Genomic DNA, 16,402 nt, shown 5'->3' on the forward strand with positions numbered 1-16,402 from the left:
CTTGTAATTGATTGGGTAGATTAGCTTTTGGAAACAGCCAGAAATCATTGAGAGGCAATTCTAGTAAACAACAATGACATAAACCAACAGTCACTGTCTTCTTCTTTGCTTATACATGGCTCTGAAGGCACTTCTCAGCTGGGATTTGTTCGGTTGCGTCTAACAAATAGCAGGCACTTAAACACGACACAAGTTTCTTTCTTATTCATGTAAAGAAGTCTAGAGGTAAGCAGTCCAGGGTCAGCCTACTGGCTGCACAGTCGTGAAGGACCAAGTTCCTTTGGTCTTGCTGCACTGTTCTTAATGGGTCACCTCATGTTCTAGTATGGTTGCTTGAGCTTCAGTCATTACACCTGTATCCTAGCCAGCAAGGATGACGGGCGTGCCCCCTTTGTTTGAAGCACTTTTCTGGGAAGTTCCACCCCAAACATTTGCTACTAGCTAGAGTAAACTCAATGTTTACTCATTAGCTTAGAACCTAGGTTGCTTTTAGCTACAGGAGCGGCCGGGAGATGTTATAGCTAGCTAGGTGGCAACATGCCCAATTAAAAATCAAGGTTCTATTACCAAAAGAGATAACAATGAATAATGGAAGGTCACCTCTTTGTCTCAGTCAAAAGATGATGATCAGAGGAGAAACCTGCAAACATTTTTTTTAAGCCTGACAGTATCATAAGAACTTGTTTTTTCCGAGGTGACAGTATTCATTTGAACGTCCAAGTTCTGACAGCTGTTTTTAAATGCACCTTTTGGCAATAAAATAGGTACTCCTATGCAGCTACCAAATGTGTATATTGGTACCAACTTCCCAGAGGACAGTTCAACCCAGCAAGGCTAACTCTGGAAATTGATTCTATTGAAATAATTAAGAATTCTCATGAAGATTGACTGCTCATTGTCCTAATAAAATGTTGGGAATAAATGAAATGTCTAATAGGAAACTGATTACAACTTATGATGTACTATACCATGGGATGTGATGCAGCTGTTAAATTATTGTCGAATTCACAGTATGTTATGCCAAAAAATGCTTTTAGAATGACTTGATCCTTTTTTATAGATGTTTACATTTGTGTGTGCATGCACGTGCATAGAAAATGATCTGGTGGGGGAGTCTTCACGGAGGTACAGATAAAGTGCCATTGTGGACAGGCAGACTAGGTGGTCAATGTAGTTTTTAATCTGATTTCTGATTTTCTTCATCTTTTTTATTATAAAGAAAAACAGTAATAGAAGCTTTACTAAATAATGCATGTCAGAGTCAGTAATCTACATATTTAAATAATTTTGTGTTTTCCAACTCATGGAAAAAGTAGGAAGCAGATAATGCAAACCAGATTTCACATTTTGTTGACTTGCACTTTATTCGCTAGTAAGGCTAACAGAGAGTTAGTAAGGCACCTTTGCTCGTAAGGCACACTGCTGTAACACCCCTAGAGTGTGATCCTTATGGCATTGTTATAGAAATAAATGCCAGCTCATCTGTTTGGGACAAGAATTGTGGTTCTCTGGCTTTTTTAGATACTCCTTTCACTTATCTTTAACGTAGAAGGGCTCGCAGGAGATGGTTTGTAATGATATCTTATGGTCGTCTGGGCTGGAGACACTGCCCACCCATCTTATATGTGAGAAAAACCATCAGACATGGGGGCTTCTCTGTGATCTATTAGGTTGTGGTACATGCATACGTTAATATCCTTGTTTATCTGGGGTGAGACCTTTGGTATGATACAAGCAGATACAAACTTTCTAAAGCTAATTTGTCAACCCCTATAGTATCATCTTTAGCACATACTAGTTTTAATGTTTTAAAAATAAATGAGCATTTCTGCACACTATTTAAAGATATTTACAGATATCAGAAATAGTTAAGGATATTTCAGTAAGGAACACATGCAAAATGCAGATTGAGTAGCGCATATAATGGCTTCTAAAGTAACAATAAACTGTACGGTCCACGTAGTGCTTCCGGGGTACCACCCATGCCTCCACGTAGTGCTTCCGGGGTATCACCCATGCCACAGGTAACCTTCCAAGATGGGGGCTACTACCGCGTTTTGTAGATGAGAAAGAGGATCAAGGTCAGAGATCGTTAAGCACTCCTCCAAGACCAAACAGAGTAAACTAGTAGAGGCTGGATGTTAAACCCTGCTCACCTGGCTCGAAATGCAGAGTACTTGCTCCCTGCCCCAGCGAAATTCTCAACATGTAACACTGGTGATTCAAGCTTTGGGGCCCCGGCGGGTGGCTGGTGGCTTGGGGGTGCCGGGTGGGGGCCCCAGCGCCCAGCGGCCTCACACCCTGCCTGTCCCCACAGTGTGCCCCAGCGCGTGCGGGAAGCGGGCGTGTACGGAGACCCATGAGTGCTGCCACCCCGAGTGCCTGGGCAGCTGCAGCGCGCCCGACAACGCCACGGCCTGCGTGGCCTGCCGCCACTACTACTACGCCGGCGTCTGCGTGCCCAGCTGCCCGCCCAACACCTACCGCTTCGAGGGCTGGCGCTGCGTGGACCGCGACTTCTGCGCCAACATCCCCAACGCCGAGAGCAGCGACTCCGAGGGCTTCGTCATCCACGACGGCGAGTGCATGCAGGAGTGCCCGTCGGGCTTCATCCGCAACGGGAGCCAGAGGTCAGTGTGGGCGCGGGGAGGCGCGGCCTGGCTCCATCCGGGCGTGGCCCTGGGGAGGCTAAGGGAGTCCGGGGCACTGCAGAGGGCCGGCGTGACTCCGGCTGCTGATCGCGCCAGGCGCGATGGGCGGGGCTTCTGGTTTGGAAGCAGCCAGCCTGGACGGTTGGAATGAAGTACCTGATTTGCTGACTCCGGTCCCAGGAGGTCCCTGACTCCCTGTGTGCATGCGGGGCTCTCCCCTAGAGCCCGTGGGTAGGGGAGACTATAGACTGAGGTTTTCTCACCTCTAGGGCTGCTCAGCGCTAGACCAGTGAAGGCTTTGGAAGTGCAGGAGGGAAGTGCAGAAGAAGAGTAACCCCACCAGCATCCGTGAGGCAGTGAGCAGGCATAGGCTCTTACCAAGCAGTGTGCTCCATCACTTGCCACACACACACACACACACACACACACACACCCACCCACCCACCCACCCACCCACACCCACCCCCTTAGCGCTGGCTTCCGCCCTCCACTCTGAGCAAGAAGTGTGCTCCGTCCCATTGCTACGCAAACAGTCTTCACGCTCCCTCAGTTTTCTCTGTCTCACAGCGTCCCTCTTGTGCATGCCAACCGGACTCCTGTGAAGCTGTTATTGGTTTTAAGTTTTTGAAAAAGCAATGCCAGGGTTCTTACAAAAAAGCAATACCAGGGTTCTTAGAAAATACAGGACTATAACCCTGCAAGCACGATAAGGCTTGAGACCTGGGGTTGCTGATCTTGCCTCTGGAGCAGAGCAGAGAACTCTCAAGGAGTTCTTCTGATGGAATGGACTAAAAATGCCTGCTTCATGACTACACCAGAGGAGCCTTCCATTTCGGGTTCTTAAAAAATAAATCTATTCTACAAATATAAAATACCGCTGGAAAAGGAAATCTTCATTTTGAGTGTAATGTGTAATTTCCCTTCTGTTTGCTGCCTTCTGTTTCTGCAAACCTCCTCAAGCAAGTCTTGGTAAAGGGGCATCTGTTTCCGGTGTAATATTTGGAGATGTTGCTCCTTCCATAGGCTTAACTTCAAATCAGAGATAACACTCACGTTGTTGCATAATATCAAATGTAGAACATTCTGCCTGTCATCATTGCTGTAACGACTATAATAGTAAAAATTACTCTAAATACTTTAAAATGGTAAATGTGCCAAGGATACTGGTGAACTGTGGAGTATACGTATTCCACCCAAAATAAGTCTGCCACATTTTTCTCACATTTTATTGGCAGCCCTAGAACTTAAAAAGGCTTTGCCAGTCCCTGGGCAGTGCCTGGAACCCAGTTTAGGCTGCGCCACACTTCCTGCCCAGGCTCACAGGACTCGGATGCAACTTTAGCCACTAAATTGCCACTGTCACGGACTTTAGCCACTAACTTGCCACTGTCGCAGTTCCTCCCTGGGCTGGGGGCTGAGATGGGGCAGCTGGTGCATGGCCGGGGACTTCTTTGCCCTGCGGGTGTGTGTCTTTTGATGCTGGAGGCTTTCAGTCCTTTGCAGCTGCCATAGCTGTGGGTGAAGTAGGGGGCGCTGTGCACTGTGACCGTTTCTCCTGCTGTAATTCATTCTTTGAAGAATTAAGCTCTTATTTTTCCTACTCATGCTTGCAGTCAGTTCAGAGTTACAGATCTACCTTTTTCACTTTAAAATAAAACACCATCAAAAACTAATAACACCCCACCCCTCAGCCTTTAAGGCCTATTTGACACTTATTTAAAATATTTATTTTTTAATACTGTTTCTACCCTCTCTGTACCAGGATGGACTTGAGGAAGCTTAAACTATAAACATGTAATCAGAGCACTTCCTTAGACAAACATTTTTTAAAGTACTAGCTGATTCCTAGACATTTTAAGAAAGGTGTTTGGTTCAGAAATTGCTATTTGAATAAAATGTCAGGGGAACAAAACACACACTTAACCTACAACCCAGAAGTTACCCTCCTGAACGTTTATTCCAGAGAAACGAAAACTTAAGTTCCCACAAAAACACGTACACAGCCGTGGGTAGCAGCTTTAACAACCAAAGCCTGGAAATAGCACAGACGCTCCACAATCGGTAAATGGCCAAGCAAACCGTGATCCATCACACCATGGAATATCAGTCAGAAGTAAAAAGAAACAAACTATTCAAACACACACAACATGGATGGATCTCAAGGACATTAAGCCGTGTGAAAAACAAAAAACCAGTCTCACAAGGTCAACACACCAGATGATGACATTTATGTAAGATTCTGAAAATAACATCATTACTGAGACCGAGAATGGGTGAGTGGCGGCCCCGAGGTGGAGGCGTGGGGGCAGGCTGACCGAACGGGCAGCACGCAGGAGGTGTTGGTGGGCACGGGCCGGCTCGTGGCGGTGGTTACTCTGGTGATAGGGTGGCATGGGAGTGTGTTGTGCCTGTGTGTTTCCTGGGCTTGATGTCGTATTGTCATGGTACAGGAGGGAGCCATCAGGGGGAACTGGGTCAAGGGTACACAGAACCCCTCTGTACAACTTTTGTAACTTTCTGTGTGTCTGTAATTATTTCACACCAAGTTTTTAAAAAGGGAGGGGGGGGCATTATATAGTATGTAGGTAAGTTAGAGAAGGAAATGGCAAGCCACTCCAGTGTTCTTGCCTGGAGAATCCCAGGGACGGGGGAGCCTGGTGGGCTGCCATCTATGGGGTCGCACAGAGTCGGACACGACTGAAGTGACTTAGCAGTAGCAGATAAGTTAGAAGCAATAAAAGACCAACAAGGAATGCTGAGGAAAATCTACTGCAGACTCTAGAAGTGAAAGTGTTGTGATGTCAGAGAAAGGGGGTACCTCCATTGCTATGGTCGGCCCATTTCCTCTGGAAACCTTCCCTCCTGTTTTCCCAACGTGAAATAAGAAAACAGTAGGGATACCATGTTTATCTATAAGCTTTTGAACAAAGCCCTTCATCTTTGCCTTAGATATGCAATAAAGTTCAGTGATGGAGGGCGGTACTTAATGCTAAGAGCTTTAACTGACACTGCTTTCCTGGATGTTTCTCACTTATCTTCATGAAGTTTGAAAGATCATTCAAGAATAATCATGTAAATATAGTGGCTCTCCAGTTCACCATCCTATTACACACACATCCCATAATGTTGTATCATTTATTTTGTTGGGAAATTGACCCAGCTTCCTGCGGTTCAGAGAATTGGATTAGTGTTTTGTCCACTATTCCCTAAATAAGGAAAAGTATCAAGGTCACTTGCTAGTCCCTGGCTGTTGGTGGGCTTGTGGCATGTTCAAGATTGCATGTGAAATAGGAGCTCATTATGAAGCAATGGAAGTTCCCGTTTTTATTGTGTATGCAGCAAAAACAACATTTGGATCAATTTACAAGTTTCTGCCAAACACTGTCAAGAAATTATTTCAGTTGTGCTTTAGCAAGAAAATAATGGATCTGTGCTACAGCACGTGCCTTCTGAAATCCCCCACTGGGCCGCCTGCCACAGGAGTTAGCTTCCGGTTGGCGGCGGGGACACTGCTGTCCCTTCGGCGTCCCCGTCCACTCTCCCAGCAGCTCCTCCGGGGTGCACCAGCAGGGCCCGTGACCTCAGAGAGCAGCTCTGTTCTTCTTGGGATCCCCCGGTGTCTCCCTTCTGCAAGGCTGTTTGTCTCACGTGGGACCAGCTGGCTCACCAGCCCCAGCCTATGATACACACATGCCTCAAGGGTGTATCATGTGTTCTGTCTGGAAGCAGGCAGCACGCTTTTCCTTTGTAGGCAGTTTCTCCTTTTGATTGCCGTTTGAGTGGCTTACCCTGGGTAGGCTTGGCAATGAGAAACAGCACGACCACTTGAATGCTTCTGCCAGTTGCTTTCTGTAATGTGGACTATAGAGATACCTGGAATAAAAGCATATCTTTTAAGAATTTTTGTAATGTAGGAAGACAGACTCAGCTCTCAGTGTGTTGGGTTGTTTTATTTTCAACAGCATGTACTGCATCCCTTGCGAAGGCCCTTGTCCCAAAGTGTGTGAGGAAGAAAAGAAGACAAAGACCATTGATTCTGTCACTTCTGCTCAGATGCTCCAAGGATGCACCATCTTCAAAGGCAATCTGCTCATCAACATCCGACGCGGCAGTAAGTATTCCCTTTTCCTGGAAGAGAGGGCCAGACCTCTCGGTTTTCTTTTGTTGAGCTTTTCCTACTCGTCCGTGACTCACAACTAAACTATGGGCCTAGAAAAACAACATGGTGTGTAAGCCACATGCTCGGGGCCCCTCCTTTGAGCGTCCCTCAAAGATTAAAAAGAGAGCAGGAGATTGAAAGGCAGTCGGCATTTTAGCCACGGGCTCAGCGTTTGTTTCTGCACAGGGTCATCCTTCATCTCTCTTAAGTCACATCTTATGCAGGATGTTCATGTCTCAACACATGCAAACCCCAGGAGAGACGGATGGATCAGAGGTGTGACTCAGCAGTCTCCAGCCAGAGCCAAGGCCTCAGAGCTTTAAGTCCAGAGAGTCTTGGTTCCTTGGATGTGTGGAAGAGACTGAGCAAGGGAAGGGTTTAATGATGTCAGTTTAAAGTTTTATTCAGTCCAAAACTGGCCCATCTCCAAATTTACTTCTGACAACCAAGAGAGATACAAGCATATTACATCAGCATGCATTTGAAGCTTCAGTCTCACCATCCTCTGTAGGATTCCCCACTGTTTGCAGTAGATGGTGTTCCGGGCAATTGCATGTGCGAAGCATTTCCGGTTGACTTATCTGGTGATATTTTCAGTTCTAATCTGTAACTGACAAAGGCTTCTAGTAATAGTGCCTTAAATTCTCTACCACTGGAACCACTTGATGAAGGCACCGATAGTTTCGTCAGCTGGGAGAAATATAGTAAGAAGGTGTTGAGGTTGAAAGGGACTTTTTTACTAAATTCTTAAAAAAAAAAAAAAATTATATGGTTTGAGGGGCTTCCCTGATGGCTCAGGTGGTAAAGAATCTGCCTGCATTTTGGGAGACCTGGGTTCCATCCCTGGATTGGGAAGATCCCCTGGAGAAGGTCATGGCAACCCACTCCAATATTCTGGCCCAGAGAATCCCATGGACAGAAGAGCCTGGTGGGTTACAGTCCATGGGGTCACCCAGAGTCGGACACAACTGAGTGGCTCAGCACAGCACGCAGCATTCTGTGCATTTACTTTCCCTTAATATTGATACTATTTGTACAGTGAGTGAGTGTTATTCTTAGGATTTAGAGATAACAGCATCAAGCTTTTTGCTTAGTTTTTTTGAATTTTGGATAGCCCTTGATTTTCACAACAACCTTCACCACTTCACAACAGAGATAACTTTATTTCCACACAGCTAGAATTTTATTACTTTCATGGTATTCTGAAGTTTTATTCTTTCTGCTCTTACTAGATTTCCTAATTTCTCAAACAGATTTCTTCATTTCCTAGAACGTACCCTTTAAGTGTGTAAAAGTGTTAGTCACTCAGTTGTGTCCAACTCTTTGTGACGCCATGGACTGTAGCTCACCAGCTCTTCAGTCTGTTGAATTCTCCAGGCAAGAATACTGGAGTGGGTTGCCATGACCTTCTCCAGGGGATCTTCCCAATTCAGGGATTGAACCCAGGTTTCCTACATTGCAGGCAGATTCTTTACTATCTGAGCCACCAAGAAAGCCTTAAGTGCCTAACCCTTCTTTTATTTTCATATTTCTGTCCTCAAAATAGGAGAAGGAAATGACAACCCACTCCAAGATTCTTGCCTGGGAAATCCCATGGGTAGAGGAGCCTAGTGAGCTACAGTCCATAGGGTTGCAAAGTTGGAAATGACTGAATGAGTATGCACACGTGCATCCTCAAAATATTTTTTAAAGACTTTAATCCGTGAATCAGGAAGTATAGTTTACTATATAGTTTGAGGAGGAATTGGTACATATTTGTGTGTGATCATGCAACGTGGCTTCCAGTTCATGTCCACGGCAGGCAGTTGGTTGGGCATCTTATTGGAAAGGCCCCTCTTCAGCCTTGACTGAAAGGCGTGAGTCCCACCACATGTTTTATTCAGAATCTCTTCCATGAAACATCAACTGTAGGCAACTGCTAGTCTTTACAACTCGAATTTCTCCATTTCTCTTGGGAAACCATCACACTGTCCAGAAACACAGGGCCTTGCCCTAGAGGCTGCTGCTGCTGCTGCTGCTAAGTTGCTTCAGTCGTGTCTGACTCTGTGCGACCCCATAGACAGCAGCCCACTGGGCTCTCCTGTCCCTGGGATTCTCCAGGCAAGAACACTGGAGTGGGTTGCCATTGCCTTCTCCAATGCATGAAAGTGAAAAGTGAAAGGGAAGTTGCTCAGTCGTGTCCAACTCTTAGCAACCTCATGGACTGCAGCTCACCAGGCTCCTCCGTCCATGGGATTTTCCAGGCAATAGTACTGGAGTGGGGTGCCATTGCCTTCTCCGTGCCCTAGAGGACAGTATCCTTATTCTTTGATGTTTATCAGTTGAAAGCAAAGCAGAACCTTTTATTAACTAAGCCTTCACAGGTCATACACAGTACAATTCCATTGGTTGAACCACACCCAATTCATTATAGTATGCCTTGTAATTTTGGCATAAGTTGAACTGAAGTTTATGCTTTTTACTTACTATGAGAAAAAGGCTGTAAGAGTAAATACACTGTTCATACAGCTTGTCATTTTTGCACATGTGTTAGCAATGATGTTCCCAACTCTTTTCCACCTGTGAGAATCATGTATGTGCATTATAGAAAATTTAGAAGCGTAGAAGTGAATTATTGAAAATTACCTGCCAATAACCGTTGTTAATATTTTGGTGCCTTTTCTTGCAGTCTTAGTAAGATGGAGTCTTTAAATATAGATCCCTGTATCTTAGGAACTAGGAATGCAGCAGAAGCAGTTCCTAGTGAGACCGAGAAAACATTGTTTGTTTAGTCATGCCCTTCTACTGTGGAGGCAGTGCTGTTGACAGAGCATATTAGAGATGTTCCCTGGATATGTCCGCCTTAGCTAATTGGCAGTCTGGTGTTTACGATTTTACATTCTGTTAATCAGCCTGGGAGCTGCAGTCCTCAGGCTTCTAGAAACTGCCCTCCCCCCGCCTCGGGGGCCCATCCCAGGCATTGGGAGTTGAAAGCCACACTTAGGGAAATGCATTTTTGACCACGGGCAGGGATCCTGGGAGGCCTCGCATCTCGGGGCACCAGGGACACAAGAGCTGTGCCGAAGTGCTGCCCACACGGGTCTGCGAGAAAACGTGTGTCCCCCTGTGACAAGGCGCGCAGTAACCCTGTCCCCCTGCCGCAGACAACATCGCTTCGGAACTGGAGAACTTCATGGGGCTCATCGAGGTGGTGACGGGCTACGTGAAGATCCGCCACTCCCACGCCTTGGTCTCCTTGTCCTTCCTGAAGAACCTGCGCCAGATCCTAGGGGAGGAGCAGCTAGAGGGGTAAGAGCTTCGCGTTGCAGCAGCTGATGCTCTCCCGCCACCGCCACTTACACACGCTGCCTTTAAGGTTTTCTCGTTAAAAAGAAGCAGCAGTGCCCGTGGTGGGGGCGCCCTGCGTGGGGCCGCCTCCTTGCGCGGAGTCTCCTGCAGTCAAGATTCTCCATCCTTGAGCCTGGGTCCTGACCCATCTGGGGGTGGGTGTCTGCCTGTGTGCTGGCAAAGCAGCAGACAGGGCCGTGGAGGGCACCAAAAGCACTGAGATGGGGGCTGAATGGCTCACCTCTCCATGAAACCATCGTCCCGGGCCCCTTATCTCCCTCTGGATGCTGTGGTCCACTTCGTAAAAGCCATTCCACCTTTTCAGATGTGTTGGAACACCAGAAATACGGAGACGTATGAACAGTTCATTTGGTTACAAAGAAATCTTGACTCACAGAATTGTTTCTATTGATCAGCTCATAGGATTTGTGCTACTGGTAGAACGTTTGCCTTCTGCAGAGATGCGCTTTGTGATAAGGGTTTTAGCCTCGCCCAAGGCCATCCACCGCTTGAGGAATGAAAATAGGTGCTTCGATCGCTGCGCACACATGGGCAGTTTCCCTCCCGAATTCACCCCAGGTGTTCCTGTGCACATGCGCTTCTCTTCACAGGCTCCCCTTTAAATATAATTCTTGTATTGCTTTAAGCTAATGCTTCGAAATAAAAGGAGACATCCATTAATGAGTTAACTCCTTCTAAAGAGAATTTGGGGAAATAATTTAGGAAAGCAAGAGGTGGGAAGGTCATGAGAAAGGTTGTCTTTGCTGATTTATGTGCCCCGATGGATAAAGTTACCACATAAGGGTTTCCTTACAGCCCTCCTGCTTTTCTCAGACTCACTCTCAGTCAGTCTTAAATTCTTAAAATTCCATCATCTGATATAGCCAAAGAGAGGGGGCAGCACTTCATTCCATCCCCGAAAAGCATACTGTCCTCCGCGCTGGGAACCCTATTTCTTTCGAAAAACATCTTCCTCCTGGTGAATCCACCGAGGCTGCTGCTGTGCTCAGCCCGATGTCCCAGGTCACCAATAGAGCAAGCCAAGGCTCTGCCAGTTTGAGGTGATAGTTATTGTTGGTTGTAGTCAATTTTAAAATGAATTTTAGCACAGCTATTTTTCCTTTTCCTCCAAGTAGGTTTTTCTTGAAACTCTGGTGATGGTGAGCACCTTTTCTTTAGCATATTGGTACCTGCAAGTTTTCCTTCTGCTTGAGGATACACTTTTTTCCCCCAGGTTGAGCAAGTGATATAGACAGAGGGGAGAGCTAGCAGGAGAGTTCAGTTAATTTTTACTAGGAATTATTACATGACGTGATTACCTATCAGTTGTGTGTTAACTAAAAGTATTATGCACTCAAGTGTAGCTGAAATTAAAGTGTGACTCTTATTTGCAAAAATATTTATGACGTATTTCTTATGATCTGAACCTTGTGTAAAGCCAGAAGCCCCAGTAGGGTCTTCTTACAGATAGATGCATATCGTCTCTTAGGTGTTTGGGCCACTTCCAGGCTCAGGGAAGCTTCAGGCCTCCCCTGATCTTAGTACTTTATTTGTCAGGGGATGGCAATGGTGAGCCTGCTGATCGTCAGTAGTCCTGGTTGCTCTGAGGAGACTGAGCGTCCAGCCTTGGATTTCTTCCTGCCGTTGCTGGGAGGAAGTGCTCTCTAGCTGGAGCACTTGAGAACCTAGCTTCTCTACACGAGAGCTGTGTTCCTTTGACTGCCTTCCTCACCCATGACCAAAATGGTCTGGGTAACCTTGCTTGTGATGAGTGCCCCTGCAGCTGGCTTTGGCAGTAGCAACTCAATTCTGTATTTCTCCTCCTCAGACTTAGGAAGGAGGTTAGGTCCAGCCCCTTCACCTGCTCCCCTCACTCCTATAAGAAGAGTCACACAGATACAGAGACCAAACGCGTGGTTACCAGCAGGGGAGGGGGAATGGGGTGGGGAGTACAGGGATAGGAGATTAGGAGGTACAAACTGTTACGTATAAAATAAGTTACAGGGAGGGATAAAATGTGCAACACAGGGGACATAGCTGATATTTTATAATAACCACAAATGGAGTGTAACCTTTAAAAATAGTGGGGATTTCCATGGTGGTCCAGTGGTTAGGAATACAGGGGATGCAGTTTTGATCCCTGGTCACGGAATTAAGATCCCACAAGCCACGTGGTATGGCCAAAAAAAAAGTGAACTGTAAAAACTATGAATCACTATATGTACACCTAAAACTATAAAGAATGCAAAATAAACGTTAAAAAGAGCCAATCTTCCACTCAAACCTTAAAAAAGAAAGGAAGAGTCCAAAGGAAGCGGAAAAGAAAGGAAGATGATAAATAGATAAATGCCAGCAGTGCTGAGCGAACTTTGCAGAGTGCCACAGGGGAAGAAAAGGCACATGCCATGGGCATGAAAAAGAGTCAGACATCTGATTGAGAAAGATCAGACAGGCTTCTGAGAAGAGGTGGCTTTGGAGACGGGCCTTGGGTGGCTTTGGAGACGGGCCTTGGGGGTTTCCGGAAACGCTCAGAGAGCAGAGGGTGAAGAAAGGCGTTTCAGGCCGGCAGCAGCAGAGGCAACGAGCTGGGGCGTCCTGGGACGTGTTTGGCAAAAAATGCTGGAGAGGTAGGTGGCATTAGGGTTACGTAAGCTGCTATGCACCCAGGTGTGGAGGTTATAATTTGGATAGGCAGCGGAACCTACACAGGACGTTTGAGTTACCAGAGTGTTAGTAGAACCTTTCACTTCCGTGTGCTTTTGCTATAAGCCAAGATGACTTTTACCCCAGGGATTCCCACACTTTGCTATACTTAAGAGTCATCCAGAGGCTTTTAAGGAATCCTGATGCCCAAGTTGTACTCCATCCCAATTCAGTCAGAACGTTTAAGGGTAGGATCCAAGCATCAGTGCTTTTCTAAGGATCGCCAGGTAATTTCTGGGTGTGCCAAATTGGAAACCACTGCTTTACCCCTTTATTTCTTCTTCTCATAAGCATGTCCCCAAAACTTTGATTTTTTGCCTAGATATTTTCTTGTCACACTGTTGTCTTAAAGTATGATTTTTCTTATACCTCTCATGACCAAGTAAGTGCTTCCACTTGGTGCAGTGGGAAGAAAGTTTTATAGCCTTTTGCTTTGATGCTGAGCAGACAAATTGGTAGTACATACATCCTTTTTATGTGTCACCCTTTGCTTTCCAAACGGAACTGAGACCTGTCCCCAGATGTCTCCCGAGTAGCCCAGACTACAAAGTCAAGTCCAGAATGTGAAACTCAAGAGCATTGCCTGGAGTAGGCCTCTTATTCCTCACTTAAAGTGAGCTGATTCTAGAATCTGACATCCAGGACTGTGATGGACACAGAGCAAAATCACATGGGAACAGGTGGCAGGGCTGCTTGTCTCTGGGTAAAGGGGCCAGACAACATAGGCAGTCTAAAGTTAAGCCAGCAGAATTCAGATGGCCAGTGCTTCCTTGAGGACATCACTCTGTGTAAGGTGGTGTGTTTCTGAAATAATAACCTTAGACATTAAGACCAAAGTTGTGCTGTTTTGGAAGGAAGTGGATTTTGGAATACACATGTACAAGGTTTCCATGAAATGGTTAATTTGTAAGCCCTTGAAAAGGATATTTCTGTTATCTGAAAAAAATTCCCTGATGTTGAACAACCCTGTTTTGTGATAGCATCAGATAAATGAGTTAAAATTCCAGATTTGTTGGTGCCACCAAGGATAGTCGCCCTGAAAAGAGTAAGCGTTAGACAGAGGTGGAGGGTTATAAGGATCGGAGTCTTGGATGCAGTCAGGCGTCTCTACCACTTGGCTTTGCAACACTGTGCTTTATTCTATCTTCTTGCAGCTCTAAGATTAGGTTGCAACATGGCTATACTTTAACACTTCTTTGGCACTTCCAAAAAATATACACTCAGTCGTGTGACTCAGCAGTTCCAGGATCTACCCCAGTATCTACCCAAGAGAAACGAAAACATGCCCCCACAAGACTCGTACGGGATTGCTCATAGGAGTATTATTCATGATACCATCCCCCCTCACCCCACAGCAAATAAAAGCCCCACTGGAAGCAATCCAAATGTCCATCAGCAGATGAGTGGGTAAATAAAACGTGGCACAGTGGGTTCCTGCCCAACGATAATGTCACAACACAAGTGAACCTCAAAAACATCAGGGTAAGTGAAAAAAAGCCAGACACGAGAGACTCCACGTTGTAGATTCCCATTCGTTGTAATGGGTGATTTCTGGAAAAGGCAAAACTGTGGAGACAGAAAGCCGTGAAGAGCTGGGGGTGGAATCAGAGGTTGAGCACCATGGGGAATGAAGAGCTTTGGGAGTGCTGAGAGCGAGGAGGGGTGGAGAGGCTCCGACACTGCCTCGTGGGCATGGCTGGACCCCTGTGTGAGTTTACTGAGCTCCGGAACTGTAAAAGCTTACAATGACTGGATTTTTTTGGTAGATAAATTATACCTCAGTAAAGCTGTTTTTAAAACACTCAAAGAGGAAACATTTTTAGAGGATCTGTTTGGTTCTAGAGACATGTGAATATAAATTCCTACCCTTGCTGAACCCCCAAGGCTGGTGTAAATATTGAACTTCGGAGGAGATTTGGACGTAGTCGAAAGCAGTCTGCTGCAGACGGATTAGAGGCAGCCTCTGTGCAAGACCAAGCCCTCCGTCTGCTGCGGAGTGCTGGGGACAGCCCCCATGTGCTGGGTTCTGATGCCCCCTAGGGACCGCAGGGAAGAGGCTGTGTTTTTTTTCTCTGAGAAATAAAGCGAATGGTGATTGCTTTTTTCCAGTCTGTCAGTGAAGTTTGGAAAGGGGGAGAGTGTTCATTCCTGCCCCGCCCTCCCCCAGCCCCATCTGTCCCAGCTGGGGAGAAGTTCAAGAAATGCTTTGTCTAGAGTTGCTGTCTAGTGAGACAGGAGATGACACTCCAGCCTTGGACCTGGCGTTGTCTTCTAAGTACGAGGAGAATCCCCAGCACTGTGCCTTCCTCTGCTTCCCGGTCTTTCCTGCCCTTCATCTGAGCAGGCGGGGAGGTGGTGGTGTTGACAACTCAGAGGTAAGACAGCCCTGAGACTGGAGCCATAAATAAAACAGTTAGGTGTACAATATATGCTGGGCATTTAGGATGTTGATGCAGGAAATACATAGATGTCCTCAAGGAAATAACCTCCCACTGGGGACCCACCCCAAGCATAGGAACAAACATTTTTTGCAACCTTAAGAGCTGGGGAAAGGACACTAACACAGATAAAATCCAGGCACCACAGAGTCTGTGTAAGGGACAGAAAAATAACCAGATAGTTTTTAAAAATACATTTTGAATGTAAAGGCAGTCATCTTAGAAACAATTAGGAAATCACATTTACAGAGCAATTGAGTTAAACAGCTAATTCCTTTAGGAAACAATAAAATCTAAGTGTGTTTATGAGTGTGTTGAAGATGTGCAGACAAGTTTCTGCCTTTTCCCACCTCGTAATCCTCACCTGATCTCAGAAGGAATGGGAGGGCAGCAGGGTGCCAGCTGGGGTTGGGAAAACAAGAACAGTATTGACGGGCAGCTCGTGAATGGCTTGGTTATTATTGTGAGGAGGGTTTTATTTTTATTTTCTGTCGCTTACTCCAGCTCCATAACGACCGGGTTTTATTGATATTGGTATCCGGGCTCCAGGCCTTCTCAGAGTTGTTAAAAAAAATGTTTATGTTTACTGTAAAAAGATAATCTCGCTTTTCAAAGTGATGAATCACATACACAGAATTTCAGTGTGCCTGCCATTCATTTGTCAAATTCCTTATAATTCATGCTCCCTCCCCGGGGGAGAAGATGTTTTGTTCAGAAGGTATTTTCCGTATGGTTATGTTCCCTGCTAGTGAAATTAGTTTACTAAAATAAAAGCCTCATCTTAGGTTGAGTCAGAAGTTTGACCTGGGTAATTGGCCTTCACTCCCGGCTCAGAGGTTTCTGCACCAACAAGGAGATTTTGTCCCTCGCGGTTACGACCTGGGCACCTGGGAGCCGTGACACCGCAGAGCGTCCTTCAGAGCTGGGACTAGCCCGAGGGCAGGGACGGCCCTTGCCGGCAGGCATCCGACTCCACCTGCGGACACCCCTCCTCCGAGCAGCGGCCCCAGCAGCCTGGCTAGGAGGGATCAGACACAGCCAGGAGGGGTGCGGTGAACCCCGCCTTTGCGGTGCCTAGCCTGAGCCTCGGTTCCTTTGGACAATATTTCACATCCATTTTCCAG

At 46.3% G+C, this 16,402-nt stretch overlaps 1 protein-coding gene across 4 annotated transcripts in view; it reads left to right on the top strand.

Annotated features, from left to right (window-relative positions):
- Nucleotides 1–16,402, top strand: part of IGF1R (insulin like growth factor 1 receptor) — a 306,876-nt gene that overhangs the window by 238,510 nt on the left and 51,964 nt on the right. For 3 of the 4 annotated variants that reach the window (NM_001244612.1, XM_024981603.2, XM_059878944.1), the window contains 3 exon segments: nt 2,318–2,630; nt 6,614–6,762; nt 9,954–10,098. In NM_001244612.1, the coding sequence (NP_001231541.1) occupies nt 2,318–2,630; nt 6,614–6,762; nt 9,954–10,098 (607 nt within the window). 4 annotated transcript variants of the gene reach the window in all.

The sequence above is a fragment of the Bos taurus genome, chromosome 21 (assembly GCF_002263795.3).
Source record: "Bos taurus isolate L1 Dominette 01449 registration number 42190680 breed Hereford chromosome 21, ARS-UCD2.0, whole genome shotgun sequence".
Taxonomy (NCBI): Eukaryota; Metazoa; Chordata; class Mammalia; order Artiodactyla; family Bovidae; genus Bos; species Bos taurus.